The sequence below is a fragment of the Camelina sativa genome, chromosome 14, assembly GCF_000633955.1.
Source record: "Camelina sativa cultivar DH55 chromosome 14, Cs, whole genome shotgun sequence".
NCBI classification, from domain to species: Eukaryota; Viridiplantae; Streptophyta; class Magnoliopsida; order Brassicales; family Brassicaceae; genus Camelina; species Camelina sativa.
In genome coordinates, this window is record NC_025698.1 from 13,813,273 (window position 1) to 13,836,312 (window position 23,040).

The 23,040-nt window shown below is 35.4% G+C and overlaps 3 protein-coding genes across 3 annotated transcripts; 2 read left to right on the forward strand and 1 right to left on the reverse strand.

Annotated features, from left to right (window-relative positions):
• On the forward strand, positions 2,181-3,056 carry LOC104743567 (glutathione S-transferase T3-like). The gene has a single exon (XM_010464632.1). It carries the CDS (start codon positions 2,181-2,183, stop codon positions 3,054-3,056), a length of 876 nt encoding a protein of 291 aa, XP_010462934.1.
• On the reverse strand, positions 13,197-15,674 carry LOC104743568. Its single transcript, XM_010464633.1, has 5 exons — positions 14,847-15,674; positions 14,580-14,773; positions 13,835-14,338; positions 13,662-13,761; positions 13,197-13,577 (listed from the first exon to the last, which is right to left on the reverse strand). The coding sequence occupies exons 1-5, from the start codon at positions 15,672-15,674 to the stop codon at positions 13,197-13,199; spliced, it is 2,007 nt and encodes a 668-aa protein (XP_010462935.1).
• Positions 18,464-19,660, forward strand: LOC104743569 (F-box/kelch-repeat protein At1g24800-like). Its single transcript, XM_010464634.2, has one exon. The coding sequence runs from the start codon at positions 18,584-18,586 to the stop codon at positions 19,658-19,660; it is 1,077 nt and encodes a 358-aa protein (XP_010462936.2). The 5' UTR covers positions 18,464-18,583.

The window sequence follows — 23,040 nt, forward strand, 5'->3', positions numbered from 1 at the left end:
AGGGAAAATGTATTTCGGATGTTGCGTTTTTTTCTTTGTTAAGGCTTTTGGGGAGGCCCGTTTGTTATCTTTCCAGCGATATGTTTAGTTGGGCCAATACTTCAACTAAAGGGTTTTTTTAATCATCGTTTCATTTTTTCTATTAGTCAAATAATTTAGAATCCATAATGGCTAAGCGGAAGTGGATTCATCGAACAGTTTAATTTTTTTAATCTACATTTGTTTACTATATATGTATGTTGACTTATTTTTTATATAAGTAAAACTTTGTTTACCCTCGTTAGTTGTTTGAGTTGTTACTACACGTTATTTACCCTCGTTATTGGAATGATGATTGATTTCTATGTATTTTCATGTAAGTGGATTTGAAAATAGAGTATTTTAATGTATTCTCATAGATTCTGATGGTTATTATTTATTTTTTTGGGCAAGGATTTTAATGTATTTTTTATGTAGTGTGTTTTTGGCATTAGTTCTCTTTTGAATAGAGTTATCAATTAGTTCCAAACAAAAAAAAAAGAAAATTAAAAGAAGTAAATTGCTTTGTATTCTCAGAAATTAGATCTGACTCATGTTGTTTCGTGACGACTCTACGACTACGACGGCAACAAGGGTTTCTCGTGTAACAAGGATCAAAATAGCAACATCATAATTACTAAGAGGTTTATTGTGTTACAAAATCTCCCTTTGAAGGTGCCATGCTGGATCTTGCACTTATGGGCCATTCGAATTCTTATTGCTTTAGAGCATGTGCATCAGCGTATGTGCACACCGTCCCACATAATTAAAAGTTTAAATTTAAATCGAAATGAATGAAAAATCGAAGAAACATATCTACAAACGAGATGTATTTTCGTTCGTCCTTCATAACACATGGCGGCATGGTATTGGTTGCTGTCGTTTGGGTAGGGTGAACCCAAAAAATCGATTACTCGAGTCATTTGTTTTCTCTCCGTCTCTCTTTCTTTACTCTCTCTCTCTCGACGACGATTTGATTCCGAAGGCCGATCTCCTTGAAAATTGGCTGAAGCAAACACAAATCTGCCGTCAATTTCCTCATGCCGGTTGCAATAGAAAGAGGTTTGTGTTCCAACTTCGTTTCCGATGGTAGATGATTTAGTTTTTTAGATGTATTATCTATTTTGGGTTTAAGGCAATTATTTATGTGATTCGATAGATTTGTCTCTGAGTTTTGATTCGATTGTTGACTATCTGTGTTTATGTATATGTTCTCTCTGATTTTAATTTTGATTTAGGGTTTCGTAATATGTTTTGGATTTCGATTTAGGGATTCGAGTTAGTTTTTAGGGGTTCGATTTAGGGTTTTGATTTAGTTTTTAGGGTTTCGATTTAGGATTTCGATTTAGTTTCACTCTGATTTTAGTTTCTGATTTTTTGACTATCTTAAAATTGGTTCTAATTCTACGAAATTTATTTGGGGATGCAGATTTCAAAGGATAAAGTTTGTTGCTTTGGTCGTATTTCGAATGGGATAGCAAGCGTTAGTCAATCCCTACATGGTAAGGCAACCAAATTGGCCTTATGACTATAGATTTATCTGCTATCAAGCGTTAGTCACTGCCTTTCTTGTGATAGCTAGCGTTAGTCACTGCCTTTCTTATGAATAAAAACGAGTTTTAACATTGCGCTTATTTGTTGTGAAACCGGATTCTTTTATGTTAAACCGAGTTTAACATTGCACTTGTTTGTTGTTTATGAGTTTCCTCAGCGTCACCTAAAGAAAGCCTCACATTACGAGAAATCACAGAACAAGTAGCAACAATCAGCCAGTCAAAGGTAAATAATCGATTCCATTAGCATCAAAAATGTCAATTTCTTGTTGTTTGTTGTATACTTGGGGTATGTAGTGGTCTCATTTATTGATTTGGTAGACTATTTATTGGTCATGATCTCTGTTAAAATAGTTTTAGACTTCAAGTAGTTGGTGTACTTGATATTTGTTGTCATAAATTGTGATTAGACTTAGGTAGTTGAAGCTTTGGTCATTACGAATGGTAATTTATTACTTGATACTTTTTCACCCTTTAAACACCAAAACAGCCTTCAATCTTTCTCCATCATCTTCTCTCTCTCGTTTTTGGTTCTTGGTTTTTTGGTTCTTCTTTTAAACACCAAACCATACTTCACTCTTTTCCTAATCATCTCAAACTCTTCTTCCTATGAGTTCTTACAATACATTCAGTCAGTCTTCTAGTTATTTAGATCTTCTCAACAGTCAAGGAGAGTCACTTAACGAAGACAACTCTTCTTACGAAATACCTCAATGGAACTCTCAACAATCCCCGGATGTACCTCTTTCTCAAGAGGCACCTGTCAGGAAGGATAGGAAGAAGTGGAATCCGGCTGACGATGAAATTCTGATCAGTGCGTGGTTGAATACTTCGAAGGACCCGATTATTGCTAATCAACAGAAGGGAGGAAGCTTTTGGCAAAGGGTTCAAAAATACTATACAGAGTCTCCTCATGCTATAGCCAACGGTGAACAGGGGCTGAACATAAACTGTAAACAGTGGTGGTTCAAGATCAATGAGTTCACTAACAAGTTCTGTGGGGCTTATGCAGCTGCAGAGAGACTAAACAGTAGTGGACACTCTGAGAACGATGTGCTGAAGGTGGCTCACGAGATATACTTCTCTGACTATAAGACGAAGTTTACAATGGAGCATTGCTGGTGTTTGTTAAGGTTTGAGCAGAAATTCCTTAACCAAAACGCGATTAACACCCCCTCACCTTCAGTCAGAACAAAGAGGAAACCAGTTGGTGCAGCTGATCAATCCGAGGCAACCCACACTGAACAAGACTCTGAGATAAGGCCTCAAGGTATCAAGGCTGCGAAGGCTGACAGGAAGAACTCTCAGGGAAAGGCTCTTGCTGAGTACACGAGCATGTGGGAAGTCAAGAGGGTGGATATGGCTGAAAAGGAGAAGCTACAGAAGCTTGGCATACTAGACACACTTCTTGCCAAACCGGAGCCACTTAGTGCAGCTGATCAACTTATAAAGGATAAGATAGTGGCACAGTATTTTGCAGATTGATGTATTGACTTAAGAAGCAACTTTGTATTTCCTAATTTAGTAGAATAAGTTTGAATTTCTGTTTCAGTATTAAATTATGTGTTCTCTTTGTTATCTATAAATTTATGTGTTCTCTTTGTTAACCTTCGAGCTACAACTGTTCTTGAATAATGTTATTTCCAGGTTAAGTATCCGATGGGCCATGACTACAGCTACTCTCAGCCTGATTCCTCAGAGGAGTATGATAGATATTCGCATGACACTAAGCAGAGGGAAATAGAAGCTTTGATTCGAAAGGATGAGTCTGAGAGTAACTTACTCAATACTCTGCAGACTCAATACCCTCCCTAACCTGAGGTTGAGTTCGGATTCCCCAAGGTATGCTACTGTGGTGGTCAGCCTATTCTATCCTCAAGCGAGAACAAATGGTAAGTGGTTTAACATGTCCATATTATTAAGTGATTTCCAATGTTTTAACCTGAGGTTGAATTGATTTGCGATGTTATATATGTTAATGGAGGTTCTTCACATGTTGGAATGTTGATGATGGAGAGATGCATATTCACAAGTGGTGGGATGCAACAGTCATGGAGGAGATGAGAGAGATGAACAGACAATGTGAACTGCTGACGGAGGAGGTAGATAGCATTACATTCGCCAGTGACTACGATTCACACATCCGTAATGAAACTGAGCAGAAAATAGCCCAGTTAGAGAAAATAGTGTTTGATCTAGGGAAGAGCAGAAATAAGTTTAGAAATTGTTTTGAAATGATGGTTTTCTCAACAGTTATTGTCGTTGCTTTACTGGTAATTGTGGTGATGTCTAAATACAACTGGTTCTGAACTTGTATCCCTATGAACTTGTAAGCTTGTATGCAGAGGAAAAAAAGTTTGTTTTTATTTTTGATGTTTGTATGGTTTATGTTTTTTATTTTTAATGTTTTATTGTATGTTTTATTTTTTTTTCAAGTTTTTGTAACTTTGTAATTTTCTTATGTTTTTAATGTCAATGTTATATTTTTAATTATAATTAAAACTTTAATATGTTTTTATTTATTAATTTAAATAATTAATTTTTTAAATTGAAAATACTATTATTTTTTCCAGGGGACCAACTGTGTGGGACACCAATGCTCATACCAAACTCTGAAAATAAAATTATTATATTTGAGGGACCAAAATTTGTCCCTCACCAATGCCCATGATCTTATAGATTCTCGATCTTAGATGTAAGACGGAGAAGTAATTTCAAGAATATTACCCATTTCGAAAAGCACGAACTTTTTTACTCATGTTTTATATACCAAATTATACATTAAAATCCATTAGTATTGCTTAGCAGTCGACTGTGTTGTACTTTATCAAATACATTGTATAATAGCATATTTCACCTTGTTTTTAAAGTATATCTAACTCCACTAAACTATGCACTGCTCAATAACATCCCCTTAGTTTTTACGATGGATAAATACTCTTTTCCCTGTAACTTTACACATCATATTTTTCTTTTTTCTCTAAGTACCGCCGCATTTTACCATAAACATAACCAAATCTAAGTCATAACCGAGCCATAACCATATAAAATAATTAGAAATTTGTAGTCGATAACAGATTATATATAGTTAAAATTTTGTTAACTGTAACTGTTAATTAATATTAACTAAATTTTAATCCGCGGGATAATTTTTTTAAAATAATAACATTTTTATTTTTATTTATTTTTTATTTTTTTATATTTAGTTGTTTTGTTTAATTAAATAATAATTTTGTTTGGATCAATGTTTTCAAAACCGGACCGGACCGGCGGTCGAACCACGTTAACTCGCGAACCGGCAGCATACCCGGATTGGATTAATATCAAAACCCAAAGAAAATTGAACCGGTAAAAAAACCATATCAACCCGCCAAAAACCCAAAAACCGGTAAATCATTGAACCGGATAAAACCGGGTTTTAACTTTTTTTGTAAAAACGAGTGCAATTAATTACCTTTCTAGTTTTATTTTTAGCAGTAGTAGGGTTTCTTAAAATAAAAATTCCCGTAATTGAACTTTTTACTTTTCATACTAGTTTTTTTTCTTTTAGTTTGAGTTCTCTGCAACTCACACCACAAATCTTCAAAATTAAAGTAATTTTATTGAAACCAATTATTTTTATAATAAAAGATGTTTGATCAGTGCATGTTTTGGTAATCAATTTGGTGTTCATTTTTTCTCTAGTGTACGTAATAGAAGAGAACGATTACTAAAATATTTTATTGGTAATGGTTAGTTTGTTATTATTTTAAAAAAAAATTATGATTATTGAAGTATTTTATTTGGTGTAACCAATTATATCATAGTTGTAATCATTGAAAAAATAGAAAAATATCATCAAAATCAATTGAACCCGGTTGACCCCGATCGAGCCGTATTGACTCATGACCCAAAAGCTTTCCCGGTTCAGTAACCGGTTCGGTTTTAAAAACATTGGTTTGGATTGTCAATTATTAGAACAAGAATAGGGGAAATAAATACATAAATATGTAATTTATAAGCTATTTTCGGATTAAGTCACACTTTTACCAATGATTTAATTGTTTTACAAAATTTTAGTTAAATTACCCTGATTTAATATGTCTAATATTCTTATATTAGTGGTATTGACCAAATAATTAAATAAAGATTTAACCCGTCTTTCAAAACCGAATTAATAATATTTTATTTATACTAATGTTAATTCAAACCGTCATGTTAATAACATGTCCCACTATATAACAACAAACCGTCATATTAGTGGTTTAACCCGTATTTCAAAACCGTCATATTAGTGGTTTTGGTTGTGTGTTGTGTTTCGTTTGTGAAGTTGATATTTATACATGGAAAATTCTAGCAAGGAGTTTACGATCTGTAGCAATATAAGAGAGATTTTAGTGTTTTCCTATTTGAGTTGATAACATTATCGCAGAATAATATTCAGTTTCTTAACACAGTATATACTATATTAAATGTTTTTCTTGATGCTAAAGTTAAATATACCCGATTATTGAGTTTCTAAAAGTTGGGTTCTCGTTTTTATGAACTTTATTAACGTTATAATAATTATTGCGATTGTAATCATTTGTTACTCAAACTCGGCTGTGTCATTTAAATTTAAGAGATCATACGGTCTCTAATGATTTATTAAAATAGGTTTGAAGATTTTTAATCCCTTGAAAATTTAATGCGTAGAGTTGCGTTTGGAAACATCAAAAAGTATAGATGGAGTGAAGCTTATTATGACAATAAGTGTAAATAAATTTGTTCGATTAATATAGTTCCATTAAATGAGTTTCCATGAATTGTTATTTTAGGAAAATAGTTAGGGGTTAATGTTGTAAATAAAACAAATTAAATAACCAAAATTTCAGGGCATAACACAAAATGTACTTCAAAAATAATAATATAGATTATATCAAAATCATTGATTAACCGCATAATTAAACCGTATTTTAAAAAAATAATATAAAATATAATAATTATTATTTATTTAAGATGAACCATATATGATATAAGAAATACCATTACACTAAAAAATATATATATATCAATCAAAAATATAATCATTCGTAGCCAAGGAGAGAGGTCTATATTAAGATTCTCCAGACAATTTGGAAAAAAAAACGTGTTTCTTGCACTTCCAACAAATGAGAGACATACCTAAAAACATGCAGTAGCAAGAAGTAGATCTCTTTGTGTCGAGGCAAGAATCATAATGCACATCTGCAAATGCTTGAATTTGAAGTTCAGCTTAATTTAGAGGAGTAAAACAAACCTTGCCGAATGGTGCTTTTGATGTTGTGTAGAATCTTGTAGGCAGCCTCTAAATGAGCATGGCGAAGATAATATCAAGACGAGTGATCTGCATATATACATTAGTCTTCCAGTGAGACGTCTATAGGGTTTACCATCAACCAAATCTCCACCAGTATACTTTGAAAATTTAATAATAGGATTCATAGGAACATTAGACGGTTTGCAGCGTAAGGTCATGTGCATTGATAATACGAATATGATCTCTCTGGTTTAGGGGTGTCAATCAAGCTGGTCAGGCCCGCCCGGTACGAAATCCGTAAACCCGCATATGTTTGAAACCGATCCAGTTTTGGTCCGAAATATTTTCGAGCCTATATTTCAAAGCCCGAATCCGGCCTAACATAATAATTACAAGATTTTTCGAGTTTTTCCGGGCTTATCTTACAAATCAAAAATTCAAACTTATAAACCTTAAAACGCAGTGTTCAGAGGTGCACTATAAAACAAATCAATCAAAATTGTAATAACTCATCTATATTCACTACAACCAACTTAATTTAAAATAAAAAGTTAAAAACTAAATAAAATTTTTATACTTTAACCAAATAAAACAATATAGAATTCATATAAAATATCATAGATAAAAATGTTAAAAGTAGTATTATGTAAGGTTATTAAGTAAATATGAAATCTAGGATTAGAGTTTCAAACTTTATTTGCAATAAATCATTAACAAATATTGCAATCAAATAAAATGTTAACAAAAAAGTACAAATGTATTTGTTAAAGTGTTTTTCGGGCTGGTCCGAGCTCAGTCGGGCGAAGCCCGAAAAACCCTATAGTCCGAATGGGATAAGCCTGAAAGGCTCGATTTTTCTAAACATATATATTTAAACTTGAGCCCTGTATTTTTCAGGGCCGAGCCGGGCCAGCCCGCGGGCTTTGGACCTAATTGACGTCTAATCTTATATCTCATTTAGCTACTTTACCTAAGTTGAGGAGCTAAAAAGGTAACCTAAGTTGAGGAGCTGAAAAGGTAAGTGAAATACTGCTGCTAATTACCTTATTTTTTATATTTAATCACTTCTTTTTTTTCCAAACATTTGGTAACAAGATATGAATCCAAAAATGTCTACAACAAACCCTTCCCGCACGTTTTGTACCAATGTTTTTTAAAAATTGGATAGGCGACCTCCCTTTTAGTTGTCCCATTTTCATCGTTTTTTTCTGATATTTTTTTTTTAAAAACTGTAAACATTATATCCCTAATTTTACTCCCACTATCACCAGCACAATCAAGATTTATAACTGAATTAATCTTCTATTTAACACCAAATTTTGTTTCTTCCATACATTTTTCTGTTCATTATGATTACGATTTTCTCTGTTTTCCTCTCCACTTTTTTTCTTCTTCTCGTTACAATTCTCAGAAAGATGAATACTTAAACTTTGTTTATATTCATTCATTTTCCCTTGAACTCATTGATTCTGAATTTATCTATTCATTTGGAAGATTTGATAGTTCGTTTTCTAGATTTTGTCTTTCTCTTCAACAATTTTTTAGAATTTGTTTTTATTATCAGAATGTTTGTCTATTAATTCTAATGTCACTTTTTCAATTTGATTTCAGGTATTATTGTGGTCATCAAGAGGACGATGATCGATGATGATAACTAGAGAGCTCAAACAATAATGGCGTTGGTTAGAGATCTGATGAGAGTAATCTATATATAATATATATATAATACCAATCCGAAAAAATGCCACTAAAAGTAAGTTTTTTCAATTGTACTTTTTGGATATTTCTCTAAAATAATCTATAGAAAATTTAAATTGTATTTTTTCACTACAAGAAAACATGCCAATTGCGACGGTAATATTTGTCGCTTATTCCTCGCAAAATGATAATAGTGACAGATTTGCGAGAAACGTCATTTCCTCGCAATACACATGTCGCAAATTGGAAATCGAAGCACTTCCCTAGCAAAACTTGCGATGAATATAACTCCGTCGCAAAACACACGCAAACTGCGATGGACAATAAACCTCGCAACTCTCTTGCAAAATATGTCGAAGTAAATCCCTCGCAGATTTGCAAGACTTTTGCGACATAATTTCTATCGCAAAATATTAATAATCTTATAAACTCAGAAATATGTTTCCTCGCAAGTTAGTAGCAATTATTTGCATTCATCGCAAATCCGTAGCATAAATTTGCTACGGATTTGTTTTTTTTTTCATTTTGATATTGTATTTTTGATTTTAAATTTTATATTTTTACACTAATTTTTATAAATAGAAAATGTAATAAAAATAGAAAAGAAAATTCAAACATATATTTCAATTGAAACATTTTCTTGATTAGCAAAAATAAATTGTCTTTAGAACCATGTTCAAAAAAAAAAAAAAACTTATACACAAATTGTCTTAAAAAGATGGTGATAGAGAGTGAAGTCCGGTTCCGGTTCCTGTGTTTGTGCCTGTGCCGGTAGCAGTGTTGTCCCCTGTCTCAGGTAAGGTTGGATTGGTACCTCCTGCTATGGTTGGATTGGAGCCTCTTGGTATGGTTGGATTGGTGGTTGCATTGGAGCCTCCATCTTCATTCGTCCTCGGGGTTCCGCTTCCAAACCTAGCAGCAAACTCAAGATCCTTTCCGGCAAGGTAGTCAAAATATGCATCATAGGAATGTATTTTTTCTTCATTGTCTTGAAGTTGAGAGGCTTGAGTTGCTAGAGTAGTGGCTTGAGATGCAAGAGTAGCTTCAGTGACAGCAAGCTTCTCAGCAAGAACAACCGAATCATCAGTAGGCGGAAGCGATGGACCAAAATGGGCTGATGATGCTTCATTTTGCAAAGAACCAACTCCATAAAATCTATTTTTCTTCTTCGGAGCAACCTGTCAGCAATACAATCAAACAATCACATTACTAGTCGTATGAATGAGAGAAGCAACAACCAACATACAAGCTTTGGATCGTAGAAGAGACACAACAACACAAACTTGGCATATTACAAACTAATCTTAGCATACCATATGACAAACTTAAACAGAAGACAAGACATCCAACAAAAACACAAACAAATCTTAGCCTATCACAAACTAATTGGACCAATCCTAGGATATCATATCACAAACTTAAAACAACAAAAACTAACACAAGACAATAAGGCAACAACACAAAGAAGTTAGAAGTTTACCTCGGCGTAAATTTTGTTCTTGGTATGAACAGACAACCCACCAGAAGCAGAACTCTTCGTGTTATCCCCTGAACAGAGCTGAGACTGAACCTCTTGTATCTTCGATGACACTTCATTGTAGATGGACTCTGACTTTCCATCGACAAAACTCCCATCGGGTTTTCTGTGAGTATCTTCTAGGACACGTAGATAATCCGGAGTGCTTTCACCAACCAGCTCAGACTAAAACAAAGTAAAAAAAAGACAAAGGTTATTAGTAAGAAAAAAAGAGTAGTATAGAAGGACAAAGGTTAGAATTCAGAAACTTACAAGTTTTCTGGCACGAGCTTTAAAAGAAGTCTGGCCTGAGCGGCGTTTATGCATGCCATTGCCATCTGGATCATGATATCTTGCATTACGACCGTTGATACTCTTTACTTTAGATTTGGGATCACGCCAATACTGAACTAGTCCAGCCCAGACTTGAGGATCAATCCATCGCGGCTTTGCATTATCACCATTTTCCCTCCACTTTCCCTTCCACCGGCTCACTTGATCACACATCCACTCCTTCAACTTCTTCTCAAACTCAAGCCTAACTCTACCGTTTAGTAGTGGTCCATAAACTAAACTAATAAACTATCATTCTACAATGTAATGGTTCATAGATGTTTTTACTTACCGCAAATGTTTCATACCATCGATCTACAACACGCTCTAGCGTTTGTGTCCAATTGGCATGAGGCTCTTTGAAGTCTCTTTCAAAGATGCTGTGGACAGTGGCTGCCACGCTCCCATCCTCAGAAAACCTAGGGATAAGATTGGATGTAATCAGTTTAAAGTTGAACCGAGAATTAAAATTTCAAACTAAAATTGAAATCAGCATTATCAATTTCTTACCAGATAGTTCCAGGAGGGCGGTTTGGATCTAATCTTGTTAGATGTTGACGACCGGGACTGTCCAGTAACTCCTCCAACGTCATATTGTTTAGACGTCGAGGCAAAGAAGATGTAGGAGTGTCTGAAGATGTAGCAGTGTCTGGAGATGTAGGAGTGGCTGGATTGGCACGAATGGGTGGAGTTGCAGCAGCGGTTGGAGGCGCACCAGTGGGTGGAGAAGAAGCATTCGCTGGAGGCCTTTGCTGTGAGGTTGCATGTCGAGAATCCTGAACACCCGATGAGGTCCCTCGAGAACCACTTCGAGAACCACCACTACGTGGACTAGGAGCATTAGACTGAGAGAGGAATCGTGTGTAGTCGTTCCCAGAAAATATCTACAAGGAAAAAAAGAAACTGAGGGTTTAAAACTTAAATCGAACGAATGAACCACAAATCTATTTGAGAGATTAATCACAGGTTTATAATTAAAAAAAAAATCTTAAATCGAACAATCAACCACATATTTATTCATAAAAAAAAAACTTAAATCGACCAATGAACCACAGATTTATTCAATAGAAATCTTAAATCGAACAATCAACCCTGTATTTATTCAATAAAGAAGTTTAATCGAACAAATAAAACAGTAAAAGAACAAATGAAAGAAGGAGACAACCACAGATTTCTCGGTGATGAAGGAGAAGAAGAATCGAACGAACTGGAGAAGAAGAAGAACTTCAGAAAAACTTAGGGTTTACCGGAAACGGCGAGAGGTTAACCGGAGAAGAAGAAGGAAGAAGAAGGATGTAACAGTTTACCGGAAACGGCGAGAGATTAACCGGAGAAGAAGAAGGAAGAAGAATTTAAGGGTTTGGGTGTTGCGGCGTGGTTTGAGCTTGCTCAAACTAGGGCTTCCGAGTATATATATAAAGTTATGACGCCTCGCAAATCCGTTGCAAATATTGCAACATACTTGCTAGTTTCCCTCGCAATTACATAGCAAAGTTGTGTTTTAGGGTATACGAGCGAGGCATTTGCGAGGGAAGACTCGGTAACACGTCGCAAATGCCTTGCAAAATAAAATAAAAATACTTTTACAATTTTATACTTTAAAAAAAAATATATATGTTTTCACATTAATACCATGTACATACATAAATATGATTAATTTCATAACTAAAAACAATAAAACAAGTAGAAATATAACATAAATTTCATATATTTTTGAATTATTGCGAGGCATTTGCGAGTCTTGCCTAGCAAATAACTTGCAAACGCCTCGCAAATGTTTGAAACCTCGCAATTACATAGCAAAGTTGTGTTTAGGGTATACGATTTTGCGAGGTATTTGCGAGGGAAGCCTCGGTAATATGTCGCTAATACCTCGCAAAGTGTAAAAAATACCTTTACAATTTATTCAGATTCATTTTATGAATTGATTCATTAAAAAGAATAGGAACCTTTACAATCTACAAACTTCATGAGATTTTAAAAAATCACCATGTAGATCATAGCATATGGTACCACTTCTATATATGCATCAAGGGAAGATATCTTATACTTCTCTTTATGATTTTGGATCATATAGCATATATATATGTTTTCACATTAATACCATGTACATACATAAATATGATTAATTTCATAACTAAAAACAATAAAACAAGTAGAAATATAACATAAATTTCATATATTTTTGAATTATTGCGAGGCATTTGCGAGTCTTGCCTAGCAAATAACTTGTAAACGCCTCGCAAATGTTCGAAACCTCGCAATTACATAGCAAAGTTGTGTTTAGGGTATACGATTTTGCGAGGGAAGCCTCGGTAATATGTCGCAAGTACCTCTCAAAGTGTAAAAAATACCTTTACAATTTATTCAGATTCATTTTATGAATTGATTCATTAAAAAGAATAGGAACCTTTACAATCTACAAACTTCATGAGATTTTAAAAAATCACCATGTAGATACATAAAAAAAAATTACTAGAAAAAAAACTACAATTACTTAATCAGATTCATTTTTTGAATTAATAGAAAGTACATTATCATCATCTGAATCTACTCCATTATCAGACTCTTCGAATTCGTCTAATTCAACCTCTTCTTCAGAGACATCACCAACATCTTCTAATTGTCGGTTTTGTGGATCAATGTGGATAACATCTTCTGTTGATATGTTTGGAATGGAAATTTCATCAACTCTCTCTTCTTGCAACACGACTTTCTCATCAACTAACCCGACTATACGGCCTCGAGGCGAAACTTTGATGACTGATAACCACATATCACGTCTTGGCCGCAATCGAGGATAGTAAATAAAGCTCACTTGTTATGCCTGTGATGCTAGGATGAAAGGATCAATTTTGGCATACGATCTGTTGGCATTTACATCGACAACTCCCCAATTATTTACTTGCATGCCTCGGGGCGATGGATCATACCAGTTACACTTGAAATGTACGCATCTCAGATTCAGAAGGCCTGGATATTCAACTTCTAAGATTTGTTCCAAAACGCCATAAAAATCGCTATCACCAGCTTGTACAAAGATTCCGTAATTTGCTGTAGCTTTTCGACTACCATGTGCATACGTATGAAAAGTGTAACCGCGAGTGAAGTACATCGGAGCAGTAGTGATTTTTGCTCTTGGTTCTTGAACGACCTCATGCAACCAAAGAGGCAAGGGTTCATTTCCACATCCATTTTGAACCTATAATTAATAGAAAATGCTTATTAAAATTAAAGAATAAATAAAGTATACATATACATAATTTTATTTTAAATATATACTTACATAGTATTTTAACCAATTAGCAAAATCCCGCTCTTTGTAAGCTTCATAATCAACTTCTTCTAAATTAGGATATGCTTCACGAATCTGCATTTCGAAAAGTCTATAAAAAAAGATATTTGTTAGTTTGTTATCTTAATAAATAAAATTTAAATTTAATTTTTTAAAAATAATACCTTTCAAAAGGTTGAATGTAATCTAGATTCCGCAAGATGTAATTGTGAGCAGCTCGAGAGTAGCTATGATCTTCCCACCAAACTTCCTTTAACTTTCCAGCAAGTCTTCCTATCTGAGCAAAGATATCTGGAACATCAGGAACGTTATATGTAGGTGCAACGCCTCCGTCGTCATATCGCCGAGTACGTGTTTTTTTTGTTCTCACGGTGGGGCAAAAGTAGTATGATGTGAAGTGAGACGTTTCCTCTGTTAAACTTCCAGCGACTATCGATCCCTCAACTCTTGCAAGATTTTTGGCATTTCCTTTCAGAGATTTCATAAACCGCTCAAAAGGATACATCCACCGAAATTGCACTGGCCCACCAAGATCTGCTTCATGTGGGAGATGGACTGGAAGATGTTCCATCACGTCAAAAAAGGCAGGAGGGAAGATTTTCTCCAAGTTACAAATCAACACTGGAATATTATTCCGTAACTGCTCTATCACATCAATGGTCAATGTTCTACAGCATAAGTCCCGGAAAAATACTCTGATTCCTACAAGCCAATGCATACTCTATTAATGGGTGAATTAATTAAATAAGTTTATAAAAATGTATACCATTTTATAATTAGATACCTGCAATAGTTTCATGAACGTTTCCCGGCAATAGCTCAAGAAATACAAATGGTAGTAGTCGTTGCATGAAGACATGACAATCGTGACTCTTCATACCTGAAAATTTTTGGCCTTGCTCAACACACCTTGAAAATTTTGAGACAAATCCATCTGGAAACTTCACTTCAGATTTAACCCACTCGAACAACACCCTCTTAGCATCCGCTGTCAATCGAAATTGGGGTACTGGTAATTTCTCATCTCTTGTAATATGTAACTCGATCCTTGCGCATATTTCCGCCAAATCCAACCTTGATTTCATACTATTTTTTGTTTTACCCTGCACATTCAAAAGCGTAGTGATGAAATTTTCAAAAAAGTTTTTCTCAATGTGCATCACGTCAAGGTTATGCCGCAAGAGAAGATCTTTCCAATATGGAAGCTCCCAAAAAAATACTCTGCTTGTGCCAATTGTGAGTGCTCCCATATCCATCCGGCATGTTTCCTGGTGTGTGATAGTTACCCCCACGTTTACATGTTTCTTGAGCACCATAGTAATCGATCTGTTCAAACAAATCATTGCCAGAGACGTAAGTTGGTGATGGAACACGCACAACTTTATTCTTTCTAAACAACTTCTTGTTCCTCCGATACGGATGATGCAAGGGAAGAAATCGATGATGACAATCAAACCAACAAGGTTTTCGCCCATACTTTAACTGAAATGCCTCTGTACCATCCATACAATAAGGACATGATAATCTTCTATGTGTTGTCCACCCAGATAACATTTCGTATGCGGGAAAGTCACTAATTGTCCACATTAGCACTGCCCGCATATTGGAATTCTGTTTTCTTGAGGAATCGAATGTTTGAACACCTTCATACCACAATTGCTTCAGCTCATGAATCAGAGGTTGCAAGAAGATATCTAGAGCTCGCTTTGGATGCTTAGGACCTAGTACCAAAATACTCAAGAACAGAAATTTGCTTTGCATACACATATCTGGAGGAAGATTGTATGGCGTCAATATAACAGGCCATAAAGAATATTGTCTCCCTGACATACCAAATGGACTAAAACCATATACCGATTGAAAATGTTTCCACGCCTTTGCGTCAGATGTGTGCGTAATTTCTCCTTCGTGTGTAAAATGTTCCGCATGCCATCTCATTGCTGATGCAGTCCGTTTTGATTGGTATAAGCGTTTCAATCTATCATCAACAGGCAAGTACCACATACGTTTATATGGCACTCGTGTCCTTCCTTCAGTAGGCTGATATCTCGGCTTCCCACAAAACCGACATTCCTACAGCTTAGCATCATCTTTCCAAAAAATCATGCAATAGTCAACGCACACATCAATCATTTAAGATGGTAATCCAAGACTCGCAACCAACTTCTGTATTTCATAGTAGTTCTCAGCCGATACATTATCAGGTGACAAATATTCTTTAATGAGTTCAGCCTAAGAGTCCATGCAAATCTCACTTAAGTTATTATCTGCTTTAATTGTCATCATCCTAGATGCCAATGATAGCTTAGAATGCCCTTCTCTACATCCATCGTAGATAGGTTGATTTGCAGCATCTAACATATCATAAAAATGTTGTGCATCTACGTTGGGTTCTTCCGTATTACTCTCAGGAAATGCAGCAATAGTTTCATGAAATGCATCATTAACCATATCATGAAATCTATTTTCCTCGTTATACCCATGAAAACCAAATTGATCAGATTCTTGATGCCCATAATTACTAGGTTGATCAACAGCATAATTCATACTACTACTTCCAGCATTACTGCTACAACTATCTCCATGACGAAACCATACATAGTAATTCGGCATAAATCCTCTATTATAAAGATGCTTTTTCACTAGATTAAATTCCAAATATTTATCGTTTAAGCACTTACGACATGGACAAAATATTGTACCGTTTTCACGAGCAAAGTCTTGGTTTGTCTCCTGGTACATGAAACCGCGCAAGCCATCACAAAACTCTTTCGTCACATCACCGGTTTCCGGGTCTCTATGATTGTACATCCACCGTCGTATTGTATATATCTCATGCTCCCCACCTCCAAACATTATTTTCTAGGCTTTTTCTGTAGTCTTTTTTTTTATATATTTTATAATAACTTTATTTTTTGACAATTTTTTTTTCTCTCAGAAGTTTTTTTTTCTTTTTTTTTTCTTATTGCTTTGTGTTGTGGTTTCCATGTCTCATGGACTGGCTATTTATAAGCTTTCTAAAAATAACTGCTACGGATTTGCGACGGACTTGTGAGAGTTATTTTTTAATATTTATGTTTTCCTACAAATTTGCGAGGCTGTTTTCTTTTTGCCGACAAAACAGTTACACTCGGGGAAAACGTGCTTGCCGACATCTAGGTCCCTCGCAACTCCTTCGCAAATTTACTACGGATTTTGTTATCGCTATTTCGTCGCAATTTTGCTAGGATGTTGCGAGTTTTTTGCGAGGGATTTTCATTTCATCGCACTTCTGTTTCATATCCGTCGCAAATTTGCGAGGGAAACGTTCGTCGCAAATTTTGCGAGGGAGTTGCAAGTATGATGAGTCGCGTTGCAAAGTACTCGCAAATCCATAGCAAATTTGCGAGGACGTTTTGCCATCACAGATATCCGTCGCAAATCGCGTGTTTTCTTGTAGTGTTTATAAAAAGTTGCGATTGTTCATTATAACAGTTTTTTTGTAAAGTTGCAACTATTCATGTAGAGTTGTGTTTATTCGAATATTCGTATCTTTTGAAATCTATATATATTTGTCTATTTGAATTGTTTTCATTTTTTTATCCATAACACAAAATAATATAAATTTTCAATAACAAAAATTATATGAGCATCATATGAGATAATATGTATATTGGTTAGTATTTTAAATTAATAATAAAAATAATCAGTAAAAAAATCACTTGACATCCTCAAAATTTTTAGAAATCCAAAAATATCATAAATATTATTCTGCTATATGTCAGAATTTCATAAGTAATACTTTTGTCAATTTTCATTAACTAACCAAAAATTCATTTCTACAGACTCATTTTTTCTATTATTTTCCAGGTTTCTCATATTACTACATGCATTAAAATATTTAAAATAAAACATGTAAAACTATACTAATACACATCATGTAATGAATTTTTTTTCTTTTTAAGTTCATTATTCTTTCAAGGTTTTGTGTACTTACTTACAATAAAAATTTATATTACAACGAGAAATACAATTTATATCCGACTAAAATTATGTTAAATAACTTATGTTATTCTTTTTAACTTTGTTATTTATTATTTATTGATTAATATACATGCTTAATAAATTAAGTTTTTGCTTACACATGTCAAATTTTATTGAGAACACACATATAATATAATTAGCATACAATGGAAAATATATTAATTTTGTTAGTTTTCTTTTTTGATATAGAAAAATAAAAGCTGGCAAAAAAATATATAGAAAAATACAATTTTAAAACATAAACATGTGAAATTTTGTAAATATAATTAGTTATCCTGTTACATTTATTAAAAAAAAGAGAATTTTTGTTGACATGTGTCAACATCTAATCAATATATTTGATACAATTTAAAATAAATTTGACATATATTTTTATATAATAAAATATATATAGTGCAAGTACCAATTCATAAATAGTGTTTAACAAGGGAAACAATTATACGCACGTAGAACCCTACTTTCCAATGTGGGGTGGCGTCAGGCGAAAGGTTGGAAGAATGACCAGAGCCGGCAAAAAAAAAGTTGGAAGATTGACGAGGCGGAAGTGTGATTTTCCACCGATACTAGCCACGAGAATTCCGATAGCATCTGTGAGAGCGGTACGATCCACATGCAAATTAAAGAGGAGAACCCTAATTTCTATTCGGCAACGGCAGTCAAAAGTTGGGAGAATGACGAGAGCCGTGAAAGAAAAAATTGGAAGAAGAATGATGAGGACGAGTGTTTGCGATCTTCCACTGGATTTGGTAGGGGAGAAGATACTCACGAGGGTTCCGATAACATCTCTGGGAGCTGTGAGATCCACTTGCAAATTATGGAACGCTCTAACCAAAGATTGGATTTTGGGTAAAGCTTCAGCGCCAAGGCAGCCTTTTTTAGGGTTTGTGACGATGAATTCAAAGGTTTGTTCACTAAGATTCCATCTCTGCCGCAGCAGCAAGGACAAAGAAGAAGAAGAAGAAGACTTGGTTGATATATCTATAAAACAGGTCGATTTGCTTAATCAAGTGGAGATCTCTAAAGTGTACCACTGCAACGGCTTACTGTTATGCGTCGTCAAGGACAACTCGAGGCTGGTGGTTTGGAACCCTTATTTGGAGCAAACAAAGTGGATCGGACCCAGAAAAGATTTCCACTGGCTAGACAGCTATGCTCTCGGATACGACATCGACGGTAAGCACAAGATCTTGAGGTTTTTTGATATTTTCGAAGAACGCCCTTCCGTGTACGAAATCTACGACTTAAGCTCTAGTTCATGGAGGGTTCTCGAGGTCACTCCGGACTGGGATGTAGATCCTTCTCAAGGCGGTGTCTCTGTGAAGGGAAATACCTACTTTTTTGCTCGTGAGTCAACACTAGCACCTGGCTTCTCTGGTGGAGAGGACCAGGGAAATGGAGATGTAATGATAGATTACTCTGAGCTTAAAGATTTCTTGCTCTGTTTTGATTTTACAAGAGAGATCTTTGGACGGCGTCTGCCTCTTCCGTTTCACACTAGTGGTTTAGATACTGTGACCCTCTCATGTGTTAGAGAAGAGCAGCTCGCTGTGCTATATCAGGAGGAGAGTGGCCATGATACGTTATGTAACATAGTTCATATTTGGGTTACAACTAGGATTGAGGCAAACTCTGTGTCATGGAGCAAGTTTTTGAACGTGGAAATGAGACCATTCTCACTCACTGGTGTTCGGTTTGACGAATATACTGGTGGAAACTTCTTCATTGACGAGGAAGAGAGAGTCGCTGTGGTGTTCGACATAGACGGGTACCTATCCAGGGGGCCCAACACAGTTCGTTACCACACAGCTTTTATCATTGGAGAAGACGGATACTTCAAATCTCTGAGTCTCGGAGTAGCTCCCAGAGTCGCTGAACCTTGTCACCTATCCGGGTATGTCCCAGAGGTTTATTGTCCCCCGCTTGTGTGCTCTTCTTCTTATCTTCCAAGTCTCGTGCAACTCAACTAAAAAGGAAAGAAAGAAAGAGATGTATGTTTAGTTTTTGTTTCTTGCATTTTCTCATCAGACTGCTATAATCAAAATTCCCTGTTAGTTTCGTTTCTATTTACCAGCTATATAATATAAGTAAACTAAAGATTTCATTTCGGCTTTTTTCATGTATCTTTCTACTCTTTTTAATTGCTCGTTACATGTTCTTGTCATGGGTCAAGTTTCTTTCTTTTCTTTTCTGCTTTTTGTTTCTTGCATGGTAAGTACTAAGTACAGGAATAGGTTCTGATCCTTCTCAACTCTTTTTGTGTAAGAAAAGAAAAAATCAAGCTTTTTAGTAGTTACAACTTATATTACTGTCTGTTTTTTCGTTTACTTAAAGGAAAGCCAGTAAGCGATCTCTGATCTTCACTCATGTATGTTATGTTTCCAACACCACTATGAATACTATCGAGCCTTTTCAGGTCCGTCCTGAAGTGAAATCAAGTATTATATATACACATTCCAGGTTGCTGCTGAGCTAGGAACCATATAAAAACTAAAAGTCCTGTTGGAGGAAAAGCAACACCAAACAAGTTACAGGTGTGGAGAAGATGGTAGCACATGTGAACAAGCCTGAGTACGTTTCCAAGAATGATTCTTTTGTTGCTGCGTTTCCTGCTATAGAGACTCGGATCACTTGTGGTATCGACTTCCCACAGGTTTGGTCTAATGGCATTTTGAGAATACAGAAGAACTTGGCATCAATTTTGAATAGGATCAGCTGTTTTTTTTTGCAGCAATAAATTTGGCATCAAAGTTAATTACCTTGTTCCATGAAATAGAATAAACCTCCTTATCTCGCCATACAATCCCAACCTCCAGGTTCTTCTGATCTGTGGTGGTGATCAGTTACTCTATAGCCGCCAGGGTAGGATATATAACAGATGTACTTGGATTCGTTTGTGCAATTGGAACTATACATTTCTGAGAGCTGGTTCATTGCTTGATTTAAAAACAGTAGTAATGTTTTTGGTTTGAAAAACACCAATTCATAAGTATGCTTTATTTTGCTCTGTTTTTTTNTTTTTTTTTTTTTTTTTTTTTATTGGGTGTAAATTTACAACTTGTAACATTATTGTATCAAAGAAAGTTAATTATTGGAATCTAGACAGTTATGCTTTCGGATAAGACATGAACTAACCCTGGGCAAATAAACCGAATCCGATAAAACCGATCCGAACCGATCCAATAAAACCGATTTGGATTGGTTTCGGTTTCACTGTTAAAATCGATCGGATTATATTTTGATTGTGATTCGCTTTTCGGTTTCAAACTGATCCGAACCGAAATCCGATCGGTTATCCGTCAAACCGAAACACATCTAGATACAATACACCGGGTCATCGATACACAATGTTTTGTCTCGACTCGAGTCGATTGTCCCTTCTCCTTCTTCTCCTTTAGACTGTGTGTGACTGTCCTTCCTCACCCAAACCTCTTTTGTCTCGACTCTCACTTCTCGACACACAACTTTTGCCGACTCAACGCTGGTCTTAACTCTCAACCCTAGTTTTTTTGCTTTATAAACCCCCAAATCCCCAACTTTTGCCGACTCAACGCTGGAAACCCAAGGAGACCTACCTTCGCCTATGTCAGCCGCATCAAGGAATCAATCGCAGGTATGTATGTTCTTCCCAGAATCTAAGCCGTTTAATGTTAAAAACTTAAGATGAGATCTGTTTACGATTTCTCTTTCTCTCTTTGAGCTTCGTTTATAAGTTTCAATGTTAAGACTTTAGATGAGCTCTGTTTATGGTTGCTGAATGTTGATGTTAATGATGATTTATGAAACCTAGAGACAGAATATTTGATCTTAGGTTATTGAATGTTGATGTTGATGATGATTTATGAAACCTAGATGAGCTCTGTTTACTGTTCTTTCTCTGTTCTTTCTCTAGTTCTGTTTTGGTATTATTTTGTTGTCTAAGCTCCTTTTGTCTCTGCAAATGTGTCTCACTGTCTTAGCTCTATTTCTCTCTTTCAAGCTCATTTGGTCTGTTTTTTTTCTTTGTTCTGAGTATTGTTGGTACGTTTCTAGTTTCTAGTGTGCTATGTAGAACTGTAGATTGTTGTCTAATACTCTAATGTGTGTCTCTATTTTTCTTCATTTTCTTTGTTGTAAACTTGTAGATTGTTGTCTAATGTGTGTCTCTCTTTGTCTTCATTATTACAGATGGATTCTTGCTCACATCAACCCGAAAATGATGACAATGAAAAGGATGGAAAAGAAGTAGAGTCTCACGAAGCTGGTCATGAAACTGGGTCCAAAAGGAAAAAACAAGCAGATGCAGATGGTTCAGCTCCTAAGGTTATGAAAAAGAAGAAGAAGGCAGCTAGGGTATAAAGGTCATGGGTCTGGGATCATTTCACAAGAATCCCCGGGGAAAAAGATAGATGTCGTTGTCATTACTGTACTCTCAATATGGGTTGTGCGACTCAAAATGGAACTACTTGTCTGAAAAATCATCTCAGTATCTGCAAGCAGTACAAGACATGGAAGGAAACCAGAAGTGAGACTCAAAATGTTCTCAATCAGAGTGATGATAGCGGTTTGCAGTTGGCCAGAGTTACTGAGGATGTGTTTAGAGAAGCTTCTAATGAGATGTTGGTTCTCAGTGAATTGCCACTTTCATTTATTGAAAGTTTGGATTGGAAAAAATTCTGCAATAAGGTTAAACTCTACAAACCTCACTCTCAGAAAACTGCAACTATGGATATTGTGGAGGCTTACATGAAGAAGAAAGCAGAAATGATGGAGGCTATTGGTGCTAATAAGCAAAGGGTTTCTCTAACAACAGATATATGGGTTGCACCTACGACTGGAGCTAGCTACATGGTCATCACAGCACACTTTATTGATGCAAGTTGGCGCCTACGCAAGATGATAATTGGATTCAAGCATGTCTCTGACCATACATGGTCAACTATAAGTTATGTTCTTCTTGACTGTTTGGCTGAATGGGGGATAAAGAAGATTTTCACAATCACTGTTGACAATGCCACTGCCAACACTAATGCTATGAAGAATTTTAAGGAAAGGAAGCATTCAGCTTAGTATGAAATGATGCAATGGTGTTAGGTGGTAAGTTCCTGCATTTGCGTTGTTGTGCTCACATTATTAATTTAATTGCGAAAGATGGTTTACATGACCTTAAGGATAATGTGGAGGCTATTCGGAATGGTGTTCAATATGTTAGAGCTTCTAGTAAAAGGCTTGAAGCGTTTGAGCAAAAAGTTGAGTCAAGAAAGATGACAAGAGAGAGTTTATCATTGGACTGCAAAACAAGATGGAACTCCACTTATCTGATGTTAACAAGAGCATTGAAGTTCAGATTGGCTTTTGATAGAATGGAGGC

Coding starts and splice junctions, on each gene's coding strand:
- LOC104743567 (XM_010464632.1), top strand. CDS start 2,181: ATGAGTTCTTACAATACATTCAGTCAGTCTTCTAGTTATTTAGATCTT.
- LOC104743568 (XM_010464633.1), bottom strand. CDS start 15,674: ATGTGGTACTTGCCTGTTGATGATAGATTGAAACGCTTATACCAATCA. Junction 14,339..14,579: donor TTTGTCTCAAAATTTTCAAG/GTGTGTTGAGCA, acceptor CTTATGCTGTAG/AACATTGACCATTGATGTGA. Junction 13,762..13,834: donor TACATTCAACCTTTTGAAAG/GTATTATTTTTA, acceptor CTTTTTTTATAG/ACTTTTCGAAATGCAGATTC.
- LOC104743569 (XM_010464634.2), top strand. CDS start 18,584: ATGAATTCAAAGGTTTGTTCACTAAGATTCCATCTCTGCCGCAGCAGC.